At 43.3% G+C, this 17,490-nt stretch overlaps 1 protein-coding gene across 2 annotated transcripts; it reads left to right on the forward strand.

The window, feature by feature from the left end:
* The first annotated feature begins 3,027 nt into the window (after positions 1–3,027).
* On the forward strand, positions 3,028–17,490 carry DRAM2 (DNA-damage regulated autophagy modulator 2). Of its 2 annotated transcripts, XM_010584561.1 has the most exons (9): positions 3,028–3,120; positions 6,108–6,265; positions 6,955–7,022; positions 7,588–7,727; positions 10,192–10,369; positions 13,444–13,526; positions 14,522–14,614; positions 15,032–15,144; positions 17,410–17,490. In XM_010584561.1, exons 2-8 carry the CDS (start codon positions 6,135–6,137, stop codon positions 15,137–15,139), a joined length of 801 nt encoding a protein of 266 aa, XP_010582863.1. In that variant the 5' UTR covers positions 3,028–3,120; positions 6,108–6,134; the 3' UTR covers positions 15,140–15,144; positions 17,410–17,490. The 2 variants fall into 2 exon arrangements, with proteins under 2 accessions (XP_010582863.1, XP_010582862.1); XM_010584560.1 differs by lacking the exon at positions 17,410–17,490 and having other exon boundaries at positions 15,032–15,373.

The raw sequence follows: 17,490 nt of genomic DNA on the forward strand, positions 1-17,490 counted from the left end.
TCTCAGCCATAGTGACCCCCCCATCACTCTCCCTGCTGCCCCCGTGGCCCCCCATCGAGCCCCTCTGTCCTTTCACCTCTCTGCCCTCAGGTCGCCCCTTTCTGCCCTCCATCCTCCCTTCCTTCCTGCCCAGCTGCTGTCCTAAACCTTTCCTCCATCCTGGTCCCTTTTCCCTCTCTCGTACCACCCAGAGCTGTCCTCCATGCACTGGGTACCTCCAGTCCCTCTCTGTGACCTTGCAGTAGCTTCAATTCCCCAGCTGTAATGTGGGAAACTGTCTCCTGTGCTCTGCTTTGAGTACTCACATATTTTTAGCTGCTTTTCTCTGGTTAGACAGGTTGGACTGACAGGTAGCGTGCATTCATCCTGGACACTGAGCTCTTCAGTCAGCTGTAGCGACAGGCCGGTATCATGGTATGCCAGGTTTCTAAAACAGGCATTGGTACATCCTTATGTCATGGTATCTTGTGCCTGGCTCTGTTTGGTTTGGCGCCATGCCATTCTGCTGCTTCCCCAGCTGGGTAGCAGGGGCTTAGCGAGGGCATAAAGATCCTCACCTCAACTCTCTGGAAGCTGACCCCCATACCCAGAAGATTTAATAGCAGCTTTTTTGGTGTCTATACCAAGAAGACACTCAAAATGAGTCAGCTGTCATTACCCTGCAGTGGGAACAACAAAGGTGACATGTTTCCTACTTTCTTACTTCTCGTCCATGGAGGATTAGCAACCTTTAACTGTTATCAGTTTGACCCTGACAGTAAGTTGCTCAAATGAACATGTTCAGTCCCTTTCTGACTCATTGCCATTCAACCTTTGTGTTTACTTAGGAATGCACACGGCAAATTGCTTTCTCTTTCTTCCTTCAACACTGTGTCTGTTGGAGTATTTTGCTGGAGAGAAGGAGTATCCCTTAGTACAGCTGGCTTTATCTCTGCCTGTCTTGCTGAGAGAGCAGGGAAGAGGCAGGCTGACAATCAGGGTATCAGCATTAATTTAGAAATTTCCCCTTTCCCCACATACTTTGACCATCTTTTCAGCATTATCATTCTAGGTAATGTTAACTTTCTGCCGTTAGTGGTCTTGGGCACCTTTCATCTTCATTTGTAGTTTCTATTCCGCATACTCAAGCACGTGCAGGGTGCTGCTGCACACTTCCTGCATTTAAAGAAAAACCTCAGAGATGGTTAAAATCTCTTTTGCTTTTGAAACACTTCCTTGACTTGTTTTGATGATGATGTGATAATGTCGACTGCAGGAAAGATCTGTGATACTCAATCTGGGGCTTAAAAACCCCGTTAGGACACAAAAGTGCCTACAGATCAGGATAATGTTTAAGAAAATCCTAGTTATATTGAAAAGAGAGGCTAGCCATTGCCATTGTATAATCAGTTGGCAAAGGACCTTGTGAAAAAACAAGGAGGTTGAGTGTTTTCTTTCTCACTGATGAAAACAATAGGACAGGATGAGGTGTTAATAATAATTTATTTCAGGATCTTCCAGCTGGCAAACTGCAAGGCAATTCCATCCTGCCTCCCAGTGATTTGAGGTGCCTTGTTACGCGCCTGTGCTTGCCCAGACGCTCCATGTTCAGAGCCCTGTGAGTTGGCAGTGACACGGTGTATCTACAGCAGTGTGAAGTTTTTACGGCCTGGAGCAGATGGTGCCATAAATGTACACAGTGCTTTGCACAGAACAAAGCCTGTGTTTGGTATATACAGTCTGCCCACATAACAGTGTGAAGAAAAGACTTGATTTCACTGAAAAAATTTAAACAGGAAGATGAAGGGAGATGATAAGAATTCAGGGAAGATATTGACAGAGCTAAGAAAGAGAATTTAGTGGGGAAAAAATTTACAGAAGTGTTTTAAGTGTAAGGAGAGTTTGTCGGGGGTTTATGTCTGGGAAAGTAAGAGGACCAGAGCTGCAGTTTTCTTACAGAGCCCAAACCAGCTCCAATTCCTGTGCCGTTGGGATGTACCAGCCTGCAGCTATATTCACGGTGAAAAGTCGTGCCTCACCTGAGCTCTCTCCTTGCAACTGAAGCTACCACGCTGCTCTTTATGCCTGACCACATGAAAATGAGGATAATTTGTGTCCAGGCCTTAGCTCTGGGAGAGTGACAGCATAGGTTGCAGAGATGCCCAGTCTTGACTGACTGAGGGCTTCTCTGCAGCAGGGCTTGCTCTGGAGCCCTGCCTGCATGGACACATTTATTATGTAATAAGAGCAATATCCAGGGGGGAAGTTGGGAATAGCTGTTCTGCTTTACTAACCTTGCCTTAGTCCAGGTAAATCAATCTGCATAGGCAGGCAGATACTCCCAACAGGTGGAGAATCTGTTTTGCCCGTGAGTCTTACCCCCACATAGCTTCAGTCCCACTGCATCCACCTGGCAGCAGTATCCCAAAGCAGCAACTGACCAGCACCTGAACGTTGCAGACATCTGTGCAAGCTTACGAATATCACGAGCTAGCAGGAATGCTGCGCAGTATCTCCTCTCTGACAGCTTCTCTCATGTGAAGAGAAGACAGGAGTTGTGGGATGTCTGATTAAATTCAGGTTGCTTCAACACCTATCCTGCCACATATTTAGCGTAGCACCAGCATCACATTGGGATGCCCATCCACAATGAAACAGGACAACTGCATGTTCTGTCCTCTTCCTTATGTGAAAGCAGTGATCATAGGCACTGGTTTCAATTGCATTAAAACGGTTGCATTCATTTTTTTTTTCTTAAAAGCTTCTCACTTCAAGTGAAATCTTTGTGTAGACAAGTTCTATAAATCAAAAAGTCTTAAACACCCGCTTTTCTGCATTTCTACCATCCCACCATACACAAGCTTCACACCTTAAACCACTTGGAACATAGGAAAAACATACTGTGTCAGGCCAACAGTCCATCTAATCCAATGTCCAGTCAGCAGCAATGACTAATAGAAGATGCTAAGAAGGAGAATAAATACTATAGAGTAAGAGGTATAGAAGTACCTCGCATCTTGATTATTTTCCTTTATATCTCAAAGATTTAGAAAAAAAAATTAAGCAAATGTGGAACTTCACCAGAAAGATGACTTTGGATTCCCCTTGAGGTGACATTTCTTTTGATGCCTTTGTTCTCAGGTATGTGGCATATTGGTTTGTTTGTTTGTTTGCTTTCAGGCAAAAATCTGTTAGCTCAGAAATAAAGCTAAGGCACTATTAACATTTAAATGCTAAAGAAAAAGTAAAATCTAAGCATCAGACTGACTGCTTGAAGTTTTGAATCACATGCCCAGGCATGTAACATCTGTAACAAGAGAATGCCATGCAAAATATGCATTTCTCTTCCAAATTCCCAATTTACTTATACAAGAGATGGGATTGTGAAGTTATATTAATTACTATTTTTACTGCATTAGTCTTAAAATGAAAGTCAACATTAGAGGGCAAATGTTATACTTAGCTTAAAAATGAAAGCTTAAGGGTAAGAAAGCAAGCACTTTTAATCCTATCACTCTATTCTTATTCACTACATCTCCTGTTAGACACCTTCATCTGCTACCTAACACCTTCCTTACAAGCAGCTGAACCTTCAATTTTACAAGGATGTAATTGTACATTCTTTTCAAGGGTTATCAGTTAGAATTGGCTTTTGTTACATCCCAGGAGCATGCCAGAGCTCATGTGTTCTTGTTTGAACCACTGATATTCTAGGCTGTCGTGGTTTAACCCCAGCCAGCAACTAAGCACCACGCAGCCGCTCACTCACTCCCCCCCCATCCAGTGGGATGGGGGAGAAAATCAGGAAAAGAAGTAAAACTCTTGGGTTGAGATAAGAACGGTTTAATAGAACAGAAAAGAAGAAACTAATAATGATAACACTAATAAAATGACAACAGTAGTAATAAAAAGATTGAAATGTACAAATGATGCGCAGGGCAATTGCTCACCCCCCGCCGACCGACACCCAGCTAGTCCCCGAGCGGCGAATCCCTGCCCCCCCCTTCCCAGTTCCTAAACTAGATGGGATGTCACATGGTATGGAATACACTGTTGGCCAGTTTGGGTCAGGTGCCCTGGCTGGGCATGAGAAGCTGAAAAATCCTTGACTATAGTCTAAACACTACGGAGCAACAACTGAAAACATCAGTGTTATCAACATTCTTCACATACTGAACTCAAAACATAGCACTGTACCAGCTACTAGGAAGACAGTTAACTCTATCCCAGCTGAAACCAGGACATAGGCTTAAAAGCAGCACAAACACAAGACACCAGTTTCTGGTAAATGAGCAATTCTTATGCATTGTTATGCATTATGTGATGAATCTAACAGCCTGGCTTTCCACAAGCTCTCCCAGACGTGGGCTGGTAAAGGTTAGCAAAGAGATATGACAAAGGTCTGCCAGTGACCAAATACCTGCTGTGTGCAGTAAATCCACATCAGAAGAGTGCTGAGGTCTCCTAAGTGAGATGCAAAGGAGTTGATTAGCACTGATCTGTTGCAAGATTCACCTACTTTTGTTTCAACTTCTTTTTTCCTCTCATGAGACTTTCCAGTCTTGGTGCTTCCTATCTCTTTCTTCCTTTTCCCTTTCTCCTTTCTTTCAGTCTCTCACACTCTAGGCAATGCCCACCTCCTAAAACCTCTCAGTGCTGCAGTCCTTCCTATGTTATCTCAACATTATTTTGCTTTTCTCGCATACTTTTTGACCTTTGCCTGGAAGCCCTTGGATCTGTACTCTTTGTTATCTGCTCTTCACCTTTATCCTGTTTCATATTCCATTTACAGTCTCCAGTTTCAACTGTGCTTAAACACTTTATGTACTCTTCTTACCAGTGTACACATAAGGGCATGCCATCAGTAAAATGGCATAAAACGCAGGGGCGAGTATAGCCTAGAGAAGAGAAGGCTCAGGTGGGATCTCATCTCCCTACCTGCAGGGAGGGTGCAAAGAGGACGGAGCCAGGCTTTCTTCAGTGGTACCCAGTGACAGGACCAGAGGCAGTGGGCACAAACTGAAACACAAGAGGCTCTGTCTGAGTATCAGGAAACACTTTTTCACTGTGAGGATGACTGGGCACCAGCACAAGTTACCCAGAGAGGTTGTAGTATCTCCATCCTTGGGAGATATTCAAAAGCTATCCTGCACAACTGGCTCTGGCTGGCCCTGCTTGAGCAGAGGGGTGAGACAAGATGACCTCCAGAGGTCCCATCCCACTGCAGCCATTTTGGGATTCTGAAATCAGCTGTGTTTAACTTTGTATTTGAAGCTGATAGAAAATTACTTCCCTCTAGTAGCAAGAGTAGAGAGGAGTCACAGTTCTTTCTGCGTGAGCTCACCAGGGTGACACAGCTGCACATTATTGCTCTTAGAGAACTGGAGGTAGAGACACAGATTTGCTGTCAGGCTGGGGCTTAATGGAACTGTATAGCACAAGTACAGAGTTAGCCATTTCACTCCACTGTAAATGGACCTTTTCCTCCCATCTGTAAAAACATGGTAGCTGCTCTACTGCCACCAGGAACAAGTAGCCCTTGCGTTTGAAGCCTGTGGCTGGCAGCAGTCAGCTCTTGCTCATAGATATCTGTAAGTTTATTTAAGTTACACTTATAACAGATGTTGAGTCACACAGCATGACAGTAAATGAGTGCAGATATTAAAGTAATTTTAGGTCATTTCCTCCACGTCTACCCAGTTGATTGTTAATGGAAGTTAGAGGCTCCACAACAGCCCCTATCAGTTAAACTGTCACTACTGGGACACGTTCTCTGTCAGCCTCACTAATTCTAGCATGGTGTTATGACACAAGGGTAAGAAGAAATAGAGTCAGTTATTCACAATGACCCACTTGACCTTAATTTTGGCAGCAACAAATGCCGAGACATGTAGTAAAGTGACACTACTGGTTTCTTTTGTCATGAGCTTCTAAGAATTTCAGAATTAACATTTCCAGATGTTATTTCTGCTTATTTATGATTGCTAGTGTGCCATGAAGTCAAATGTTCACTTTGCATTTGCAGGACAGGACTGTGAGCAATATCAAATTGCTGTACTTGAAGCAGCTTGCTTCAAGAAAAGCAAAACCTTTATGAATAATAAACCTTTGTATTTGATTCCTCACAGTGTTCAGAGTTAGAAGTCAGCACTGAAATGTGGTGGTTTCAGCAAGGCCTCTCTTTCTTGCCTGTGGCTTTGGTTGTTTGGTCAGCTGCATCTTTTGTGTTTTCATACATTACTGCAATTGTCCTACACCACGTCGACCCTTTGGTGCCCTACATCAGGTCAGTAACATTCATACTGTACCACAGTATTGAATTGGCCTCTCACTCTAGCATGAATTCTTCCTCAACTCCAAACTTTAAACAGCAGTTCTTATCTAACAGCTCCAGTTCTAAAGTTACTAGCTGTTTGTAGTTATTTGTGTGTAACACTATTTAACGCTGTCTATTTTTGTGCAAAAGTCTAAGCTTTAAGCTGTGGCTGTGTGAATGTATCCTTAAAATGATGATGAACAGGAAAACTGGGGGTGCATCTCCAACCCTCTGTTTGGAGTAAGGTGTCTTGCTGTCACCAGGTTTGGTTGCACCAGTAAATCTGTACTATATATTTCCAACGGCATTGCATCAAAGCTGTACACCTTGGTTTTGGTCTTTCGGTTTTCCAAGTTCTTAATTTTTCCAGTTTTAATACTCTTTATTCAGCTTTTGTGGAATCAAGATCAGTATAAAAGGAATAGTTATACCAAGCATGTTCATTCCTTGTTCTAAGGATAGCGTGTCTTTATCATGCTTATTTCTACAGCTCAAACTAGCACAGTATGGTTTCAGTAATGAGAAATTCAGTGAAAATATCTGGGAGGGTTTTTACAAATCTGTTTCTTATGGTTCCTTTGAAGACTGAAATAAGTAAAGTTGTGTTGCAAGTATTTTTAGTATAGATAGATACGTATCACCCCATTTATCTCTTCCAGTGATACAGGGACAATACCTCCTGAAAGATGCTTATTTGGGATCATGTTAAATATTTCGGCTTTCTTGGGTGAGTATAGAAAGCTGTCCTTGGCAAACTGCAGGCAGTTCTGGAACGCACACAGCTTTAAACAATTTAATGTCCTTATTCAGATCATTAGACAGCCCATAATTCTCAGTAAAAAACTAAATTCTAAGCAATCAATCTTAATTATCTTAAGCAATTCAGAGGAAAGTGCATGGCAGTGATGTTATCCACAAAGCCAGCATGACAACTGCAGATTCCAGAAGGCTAAAAATGTGTTTAAAAAAACCCAACAGGCTAGTAAGAGAAATAGAACCGCAAATTCAAGGCAGTCACCTTACTTGTGCTGCAATTATGGAGAGGGGGAAAAACAACCTAGTATGTCTTTCAAATGAAAGAGATCAGAAAAATCTAGTAAGTTGACTTGTTTAGTTTACCATTATATTATTTGTTTTGACTTTCAGATTCTCAGCTTTCCTATTTCAGTGTACCATAAGACAGCTTTTGTATTTTAAATAGTTGCCTCTGTTACTCGGCATCTTCCCAGTTAAAAAAGGACAGTCTACTCATCAGCTGAGAATCTTACTGCATTTGGGTTCTTCATTAACAGGTATGGCTACCATGTACGTCCGTTATAAACAAGTTTACGCTTTGAATCCAGAAAAATCCAAGATCATCAAGCTTAATAAGATTGGCCTTACACTAGGATTGATGAGCTGTTTTGGACTTTGCATTATTGCGAATTTCCAGGTTTGTGCTTTGCTTGCAATGTCCTGAAGCTGTCCAGAGTTGTGTGTGTGTGTTTGTTTACTGAGCTATCTGATAACATGGGGTTTTTGCTGAAAGCAAAACTTTTTAGGGCAAACTTGTTTTTTGTCAAATTCTCTACAGAAAACCATTAAAAAAATAAGTTTTGATGTAGAATTGCTTAATCATTTCTTATTTGTTTTATCCACTGGGACTTGTGAGCAGCCATTCATGAAATTTCAAAACATTAAAAACCCCACAAGTTTTGCAGAATGCAAACTCATCTTGGATCTCCTTATAGATTTTAATCTGGAGCTAGGCCTTTCAAGCACCAGAACTATATTGTATTTTGACTCAGGAGAATCAGGTATCTAATATTCAAAAATTGTTACAACTGGAAGTAAAGCCAACAAAAACACCCAACCCCACAAGAAGTCCATCTCTGAAAAATCTGCCCTCTTAGGTACCAGTTCTTGAAAATACTGCAGTGTTAATCAGCTTTTGAATTTGTCCATCCCAGTGTCTCTATTTTTTTTCCTCCCCAACAATTCCCACCCCCTCCAAAAAAAAAAATCTGGTATTCTCACATATCACACCATCAGCAGGGCCACATTCTACATCATTGGCTGCTACATGAGTTGCCAGCCTCATCATATTAATTACCTGCTGGGTTTTCTGGAGATCTGTAGTGGTGCCTTTAGCCACTAGAGGCTGCAGTGTCACCTCGGTGTTCTGCTGGATTAAGGGCTGGGGAAAAGCAAAGAGGAAAAGCTCCTGGAAAGCCCTACCTTTTTCCCCTTCTCCTTTTACCCTGGCACAGCTCTCCAAGTGCTTCAGCAGCCCCTGTCTTAGAAACCTCAGCACACTCATTTTGGGTAGGGTTTTTTTTTTCAGAGGCCTCAATCTATTTACTTTTTTCTAGAGCCCTAGCTATACCCAGAGGTCACAGCCTCCCCTACCACATCCACCAAGCAAAAGCCTCCAGGCTGCGTTCAGCTCCATCATTTCCCTCTGCCACTGGTCAGGAGAGGGTATATCTACTTTCTGTAGATTTCAAGATAATCAAAATATAGAAGGTGCATGTTAATTTGTTAACTAGTTTGTGTAACATTTAATCTTGAGCAAGAGAAAAATTTAAAGTGATGTACCTGCATATCCAAGTGATGCTGAGGACTGGTTGAGGGCCACCCCAGAGGCAAAAGGAGCCAAAGCCCCCTGGAATCCACTAGTTACTGAGGACAACTGAAGTGTGAAAATACACAAAGGTGAACAAAAGGGGTATGGGAACAGCCATCGTGCAGAGAGCTCCAGACAGCTCTCGCTGCTAGGAGTCAAAGCAATAGCATGGGGCTCATCCTCATGGGAGATTTAATTTATGCTGTTCAGCCAGTACTATTGCTTTATTCTAGCTGTGGCTATTGATTTCCTTTCATATAGGGGAAAGATTTCTGTCTGATGACACCTCATCACTGAACAGCACATGATTTTGGACCACAAGCCATTGCAACTTGGTTATTCACTATTTAAATATAGATTCCCACCTACTGTGGATGCAGCACTTCAAATTCATTTGTGAACGTAAGGTACACATGGAGATTATGAGGAAAGGGCGACTCCAATTCCTGATCTTAATAGTTACTCAGTAAAATACGCAGTCTCATGCTTTAGGGCATAAAAGATCACCTGCATGATCAGAGTGCAGGGAGGCTGCCAGGCCTTGCATTGTGCAATTGGCAAGATAACACAGAGCAAAGGACTGGACACAATGTGATTTTTCAGGGCATAAATTTTAAGTTGGGTTGTTTTTCTTGGAATAACTTCTAGTTTTAATGATTTTTACTATTTGACAGTTGATTCTCCTATAGTGTTTTTTAAGGCAAGAATTATTACTGCTTGATTCAAACTTGTTCCCTCTGAGTATTCAAAGATACTAATTTGACAAACAAGGCTTATTCAAACTAGAGTAATTCAAGGAAGCGCTAAACCTCATTATTTTTAATCCCACTTTGGGTACTAGAACGGTGTCACGTTTATCCCGTATTGCATTATCTTTCACAGATGTTTAGATTCCTGGGCTAGAAATGCTTAGTAGGTAGCCTGTTGTCACTCTCATTACCTGACCAACTGCAGGGATTCCTTCATCCAGTTTCTGTATTACTGTCCATTATGGCTAAAAAGAACAGCTTTTGCAAATTCCTGTAGTTAAGATATAGCTGTGACCTGTAACTTAGCCACAAGAGCTTAACAAAAGCAGCAATACAGAGGGTTGGCAGGTGCTGGCTTCCAGCTAAATCTGTATGGGGTTTCCAGGAAAAATCTCTGAAGTACTGGCATGTTCCAGGACTGCTTAGCTTGGGATATGAGAAGGTAACTGAGTGGGTAGAGTGCCAAAGGTTTACAGAAGAAAATTGTTCTCAGAGTTTAAAATGAAACCAAGTTCTGTACAAACAGTGCTTTATTTCCCTAGAAATGTATTCTGTACTACATACACGTGGTTGGAGCCTGCCTGACATTCGGAGTAGGGGCCATTTATATGCTGGTTCAGACCGTCCTATCCTACCTGATGCAGCCAGAAGTTCACAGCAAAGATATCTTTTGGATCCGTCTGACCGTGTTACTCTGGTGTTGTTCAAGCATCATGAGCAGTATCCTTTTGCAATGCAGTGTCACCGTAAAACAGAGCAGCCTTCACAAATGACAGTATTTGCATCTACATTAATTTAACCTACCAATGTGAAAGGCTGTGCCACAGAAGGCCTGTCATCTTTACAAGTACAGTTTGTATCGTGCTATCCATAGTCTGTGTTGCAACCTGGGAACTTTAGGAAAAAGGGAACTACCAGGTTAAGCCCACAAGTGAGTCACTGGGTGATAAAAAAAGGTAAGAAGGATGGTTACCACCCTTTCTCTTCTTTCCTTCTACACACCAGAGACTGAAAATGGCAAAATAAGAGTTTATCACAAAGAGGTCTGACTGTGTATTATGAAAGATGGGGAGAAAGGGAAGTGTACTTAAGAGATGGGTGGTTTTAATGGGGGGAAAAAAGCCAGGTAAGAAATAAAAGCGTCTGTTTCCTGGTGAAAGGAATGCTGCAGCAAGTTTTATAGTTGGATACAACTAAAAGAGAAGTACAGAATGTAGCACAAGAGAAAATACTAACCTAACTATGTACAGCAGTCCTGCACTGTGCCAGCTGGCTCCCAGAGCAGGTTTAAAGTGCTGGCATTTGTCAGAGAGACAATTCTGGAGCATATTGCCAGGATTGAGTCAGAAGAGAGATTTGACCTTTGATCTCCTCCCCTGCCCATCCTACAGTTCAAAAAACAAGATATTTGTGCAAAAATCATTGCTTAAATGCTGTCTCTTTTGCAGCTGAATCAAGGCCACCAATTTAATCCCCACCAATTCCACTTATTTCCAGGCTGGCAGCCAAAACCAATACTAAACCATACGCCCCATTCCCCAGTGACGGAGCATCTCGCAGAGCTCCCATTCCTGCTACTGCAAGATTATACAATCTGTACTAGTCAGACAAGAAGCAATAGTTGGGGCACAGGCTGGTTATTTATAAAGAAGCAAGAAGGACCCTTACCTGCTGAGGAGGCTTGACAAAGAGCAAGGAAGTAATCTGTGAGACTTAGACAATTGCTGTCCCTAGCAGAAATTTTTGGCGCTAGCAAAGAACAAGATTTTCAGCTTTGAACAGTTAGGAGCCAAATACAATTGGGGAAGACTAAAATGGAACACTAAAAACACACAAACCCCAAATCTGTAGAGGTTTACTGAACCAGCGTGGTCTAACCAAAATTAGAGGGAAGTAAAGCTGTAGAAAGCTGTAGAAATAATGATACATACACACATATATATGGAAGGGGAAGAAAAGGGAAATTGTCAAGAGTATTTTCTAAATTAACAGCTCATAATGTAATAAGGGAAAGATGGTAACAGGGAGAAGTCTGTGGCCATAGGTGAAATGGTTGTAACTAGTACTGGAAGGCAAAAGGAAACATGCCTTTTTTATCAGAAATAGTGTGGCCAGCAGGACTAGGGAAGTGATCATCCCCCTGTACTTGGCACTGGTGAGGCCGCACTTTGAATACTGTGTTCAGTTTTGGGCCCCTCACTACAGGAAAGACATTGAGGTGCTGGAGCGTGTCCAGAGAAGGGCAACAAAGCTGGTGAAGGGTCTAGAGAACAAGTCTTATGAGGAGCGGCTGAGGGAACTCAGTTTGTTTAGCCTGGAGAAAAGGAGGCTGAGGGGAGACCTTATCGCTCTCATTGTAATGAGGTAAGTGTCAGCCTTTTCTCCCAAGTAACAAGCAATAGGACGAGAGTAAACAGGCTCAAGTTGTGCCAGGGGAGGTTTAGACTGAATATTAGTTAAAATTTCTTCACCAAAAGGGTTGTAAAACATTGGAACAGGCTGCCCAGGGTAGGGGTTGAGTCACCATCCCTGGAGGCATTTAAAAGACATGTAGATGTGGTGCTTAGGGACATGGTTTAGTGGTGGACTTGGCAGTGCTGGGTTTACGGTTGGACTCGATGATCTTAAGGGTCTTTTCCAACCTAAATGATTCTGTGATTCTATCAAAATACTCCTGATCCTCTGCTGGAGTGAAACAGCAGAATTGCCAACACAGTTAACTACCTGCTTTGTAACAAGGGGAGGATGGAAGCCAGTTATTTTGGTATCACGATGATTAAGTTCTTTCCAATGCAGTAATAACTCAGGCAGGTAACTAACAGCTACTAAAGCTGTACATTTTAATTAGCAGAGAACTGGGTATCTTGCATTCAGATCAGTAACCAGAGCTCCCTGGACCACTCGCATCAATTTTTTAATAAGCTTTGGAAGTCTGGATTTTCAAAGACATTATTTGTGCCAGTAAGTTCAGCCTTGTTCACCACCAAAACTAATCTTCCACATCAGGAGGCTCTTGATGTTTAATCTCATTAATGATTGAAGAAGTTAATATCTTAATCCTATGAAAATCAGATCCTCTGTAACTTAATGCTCCAGGTTTCATTTATAAAGGCAGTAGCACTGATGTAGCATACCTTCCCTCTGTAAGATGTTGAAAAAGTGACATCTCAATCACTCTAGAAAGAGCCCGGGTCTCTGATCCCTCATTTGATCATTGTCATGTGGGTTTTTCCTTGGCCACTGTACCAAAGCAGTTATCAAACCTTGAGTGAACTAAGAGGGAAACAGAAAAGCTAACAACCATCTCTGCTGCAAGTGGTATAGTATTCCAATCTGTAACCCACATATCAAGAATTCAAGGTGGTTGAGTAGTTGAAAAGCAATCGGAGAAAGAGGTCTAGACACTACTAGCCTGGAAAATGCCACTAAAAAGAAATTCAAAATGGAAAGTAAGTATTCACATTTGATCATAGTATAAATGCTTTCATAAGGACCCTGTATTTGATCAAGGAGGTATGACAACACACAGCATACAGAGAACAAAGATAATCGATTTAGATTAGAATTAGCCTTTTCACGTGACAGTAATTAGACAGTTGGAACAACCTACAAGTTGAAGGGAATGATGTGAAGCAGTCCATGTCACCATTACCGTTCATTATGCTGAGGAGACCTTGGGGAAAACACACAGAGATCTCCTTACAGCCTCAGCCTGACACAATGCAGAGCCGAATCTGAAATTTTCAAGTTGCTTGTTCTTGGTCTTGAATCTTCCTTAACGTATTTCTTTGCAGTGTTTATTTCCTCAGTTGTTTTATACAGTGGCCTGTATGGAACAAATCTAGTGCAGAAGTTGCACTGGGACCCACAGGAAAAAGTAAGTGATTGAGTGAAGAAAATAAGCAGAGAACAAAAAACAGCTACATTATTTGCAGTGACAAATGCATCTGGGCACTTATTGTGGTTGTGTGCACATACTTGGGATGGGAGAGGACAAGTGAGCTTTACCAGTTGAGCCACTATGCAGCTACTTGCTAAAGTAGTGTTCTGAGCAAAACAGTTGCAGCCTCAAGCGTTATTTTAAATTAATCTCACTGGTGGGCAGTAATTGAAATGCCTCAATGAGATGTCAAGCTACCAGCCTGTCTGGTCTGTGCCAATCAGCAATTCCTGGTCACTGTTACACAGTAACTGTAAATAATGAACCTCACATGCCAGCTGGTTGCAGCAAAGCAGAGTTCCTGACTGCTGCCAGGTGGGTGTCAGGAGGAGAAAAAGGCCCAAGGATACAAGTGATAGAGCTGCCATCGAAGTGCTAAGTGCTGGGCAGTGAAGGATCCCAAGCAGGACAGAGAAAGGGCATGTAGTTCTTAATAGCTCTGCCTGTCTCCCTGGCCATCCTCATCCTCTCCAGGCACTGCTGGAGGTGTGGCACTTATTGGAGGCAATATTATGCAGGCTGGTTTTGAGGGCTTTTCCCACCCCTCCCTTTAAATAAAGCATAAGGAGCTTCTCAGAAGTCTGCTTACATCCAAAGGAGGGCCTTGAACCTTACTTTTGTAAAGGGGTTTTGCTGTTAGTCATGCCAAGCTGTCCATTAAGCCTTCAGGTTTTGCAGGTTGATATTACATTCCCAGCGGGGGTCATCCCAGTTGTGTGGAGCAGGTGCTTTCCTGGTCATTCTCACTCTTCTGCTGAGTTCAGCACTTCATTCTTACAGACGCCAGACAGGCTAAGAAATTTTGCTCTCCAAAGGGAATAGTTTTGGATGCGGGATGTCATACACGCAAGCCATCTTTGTGCCATTGCAGGTTCAAGAAGAGCTTTTCACACTGATTTTTTTTTCCCCCCTCCCCTCTCGCTATTACACAGGGCTACACAGCTCACATCATCAGTACCGTCTCAGAGTGGTCGTTAGCATTCTCCTTTCTCAGCTTTTTCCTCACCTATATCCGTGACTTTCAGGTAAAATGAAGTTACAATTAAGTGCTCTGCTTCTCCAAGCTCTAAATAGCCCAACAGGATGCAAGATGGGCTGCCTTGTATTATCAGTCATCAAGGCTGGAAGACCTGTAGCATGAACAACCCTAAGCAGTCCTCTCTTCTTCAGTAGGGTCTATGCCTACTGTGTTAACATACAGACTCCAGCATGAGACTAGCTTTAACCAGCTTCGCTTGCGAGATCTGTCACAATCACAGGGGATGTTTGCCCTAGGATTGCAAGGCAAACAACAGAGTCAGTGCAGGAGAACAGCTTGGGAGTCAGGCTTATAGTTGTGAAGCCAATCTGCATTTTGGTGTTTCATCTGACTACTGAAATTGCCCATGCTGAGCAAGTGACAAGCCTGCTAACTTAAATTTTCTTTCCTTTTTCCTACATAGAAAATTTCCCTGCGTGCAGTTGTCAGTTTGCATGGACAAACCCTTTATAACACACCGCAGAGCTTTGTGACTGATGAGCAGGCACTGCTGATAGCGGGGAGCATCTAATGAAGGTGAAGAGAACATGTTCTCAGCATAACTCAGGAATTAAATAGCAATAATGGTTGATATTTCTAAGCATTTATTTTATATAAAAAGGTATGAAGTAATCGTATTGTACTTGACACAAAGGGCTTTGCTGTTAACCCACAGAGCAATGCAAATGTTATCAGTATTGTAAACAAGCCTGTAACATTTCTTCATATGCCAATGTCATGAAAGAATTAAATGAAGGTTATTAAAGAGTTGTGTCTCCTCATCTCTTCCACCACACCCAGTTTTACTTCCCTCATTCCCTTGCCCTCTCCAGTGTTCCTCAGGCCAAGTCTTTTTGGATGCAAGGAGCCCCCAGCCTAGAGCCAGGCCCCAGCCTCGTCCTTCCACACCTGCAGCTCCCTCGTCAGGGCAGCTGGGGCTGACCCATGACCTGCACACTATGCTAGAGTGGAAGGACCCCAAAGCCACCTCATCCTTTGAGCAACCTGCAAGGAAAATGCTCTAAATTTCTTCCTTCCTTCCTTTCCCGCCTCCAGCAGTTGCTTGAGCTGATGGACAGGTTCATCCAAGAGGCCATGTGCAGAGTGTCCCTACTGCACAAGCCTAGGAAGAGTCAGACTCTACAGCCCATGTCCTGCTCGCTCAAGGGGGAAGCGCCGACTCTTAAACAAGCATAGAGCATGACACATGTCCTTGTAGCCTTGATGTCCCTAGTTGTCCCCTGAGACAGTCTCCAACCCAAGCGCCAGCTGCTCATTCCTCTTGCTGCTTCCAAAAGCAGTCGTATGGTGTGGCCAGCCCTTAACCTGACCTTGCAGCTTGTCAGGATGCTCCAGAGGTTGAGCTCCACAAGGCTTTCAGTGCTAGACACCCCAGATGTGTGCCAGGGTGTTCATACTGAGTGTTTTCATAGGGACAACCTCCCCCTCACAGGAGTCACGTCCAGACCAAGCCAGAAGCCTTAAAAATATGCATTTGCTCTAGTTCTACCAAAGTAAAGGGATATTTGATACACACAGACCTACAGAATACATTATCAACAGCTGCCTTTGGGCCCTATTTAGCAGGAATAGCTCAGCTTCCCTCCTAAATTATTGCTCAAGTCTACAGCTACATCAGCTCTAGCATGTGTTTCCTCCCACGCCAAAAGAGCTTATGCTGGCATCTTCCCTTCTCTGGAGGGGCAGGTAAAGGACCAGGAGAGGAATTTAAGCTGGAGGCCTCCTGGAAATCCCAGCAGCTACCCTGGGAAACTTCTTTCTCCCAGATTAAAATAGAATGTCTCCATCGCAGTTGTGCTTTGTTTGCAGCCTGGTTCAGCCCAGAGTTCAGACCATCCACATGGTGAAAACAAGTTTTGGAACCAACAAACTGCCAAATTACTGAAGCCAGTGGAGTACAAGGACAAGTAGATACGATTAACATGGAGTCACAGAGACCCCAAGGGCTCTACAGCTTGGGGAAGATTTCCCCAAGTATTATATTTTAGCTGCTGATAAATCCCTAAAGTTCAGGGCCTCCCTAGAGGGTCACAGACTTGGCTACACACTCTCCAATGAGGCAATATGCAAACCCCAGTTTCTGGTTAACTGCTACAACCTAGAAAACATGATGTTTCAGCTAGCAGAAACCCCTTTTCTATGCCTCATTTAAGTCTCATTAGGCAAAAGGCTTAACCAGGAGATTGCCATGACGGTGACATAGTGCCTTGGGTTTGCAGAGCCCTGATCTCTGCTGACAGCGCCCTCTTCCTGGTACAAAAGGGGGAGAAACAAAAACCTCATTCAGTCATTCATTCATTCATGCAGCTTCTCAGGAAGGCTCTAGTAGGACCCTGCCTGCTCACAAGGCTTTTCTCTCCTTCCCCTGATGCCTGGCACCACCTTCCCTTCATCTCTCTCTCCCATGGATCACTATCAAGCACAGACAGGTTGTTCCTGACAATGAGCATCAGACAGGCTGCCCCTGGGAGCAATCCCTACTCCAGAAAGCCCCAAATTTCTGCTAACAGCACTGTAGCGAGCCAGCCAAGACAGACCAACAGGTGGGCTACCAGGAGTCTGAGCTCTACCTAAAACAGCACATCCGAGTTTGCAGTTAAAAACCCACAGCCCCCCCAAACCACCCTAATGCTCCACCACCTGCTCAGCACCACTTGTTGAGCTTCTTGCCGATTTGCAGATCCACAGAAGTTCAGCCTAAGAGCACCAAACTCTTTGCAGTTTAACAACCTCCTCAATGCTAGGATAACCTTCTTCCTCCTCTCTCACTCTTTTCTAAAGAGACAGGGATGAGCAGCACCCAGCAACCGCTCCATACTCCTGACGGACTGCTCCAGAGTTACATGCCCTCACTGCATCTCT

This window comes from Haliaeetus leucocephalus, unplaced genomic scaffold (assembly GCF_000737465.1).
Source record: "Haliaeetus leucocephalus isolate CR32 unplaced genomic scaffold, Haliaeetus_leucocephalus-4.0 Scaffold1000, whole genome shotgun sequence".
Lineage (NCBI taxonomy): Eukaryota > Metazoa > Chordata > Aves > Accipitriformes > Accipitridae > Haliaeetus > Haliaeetus leucocephalus.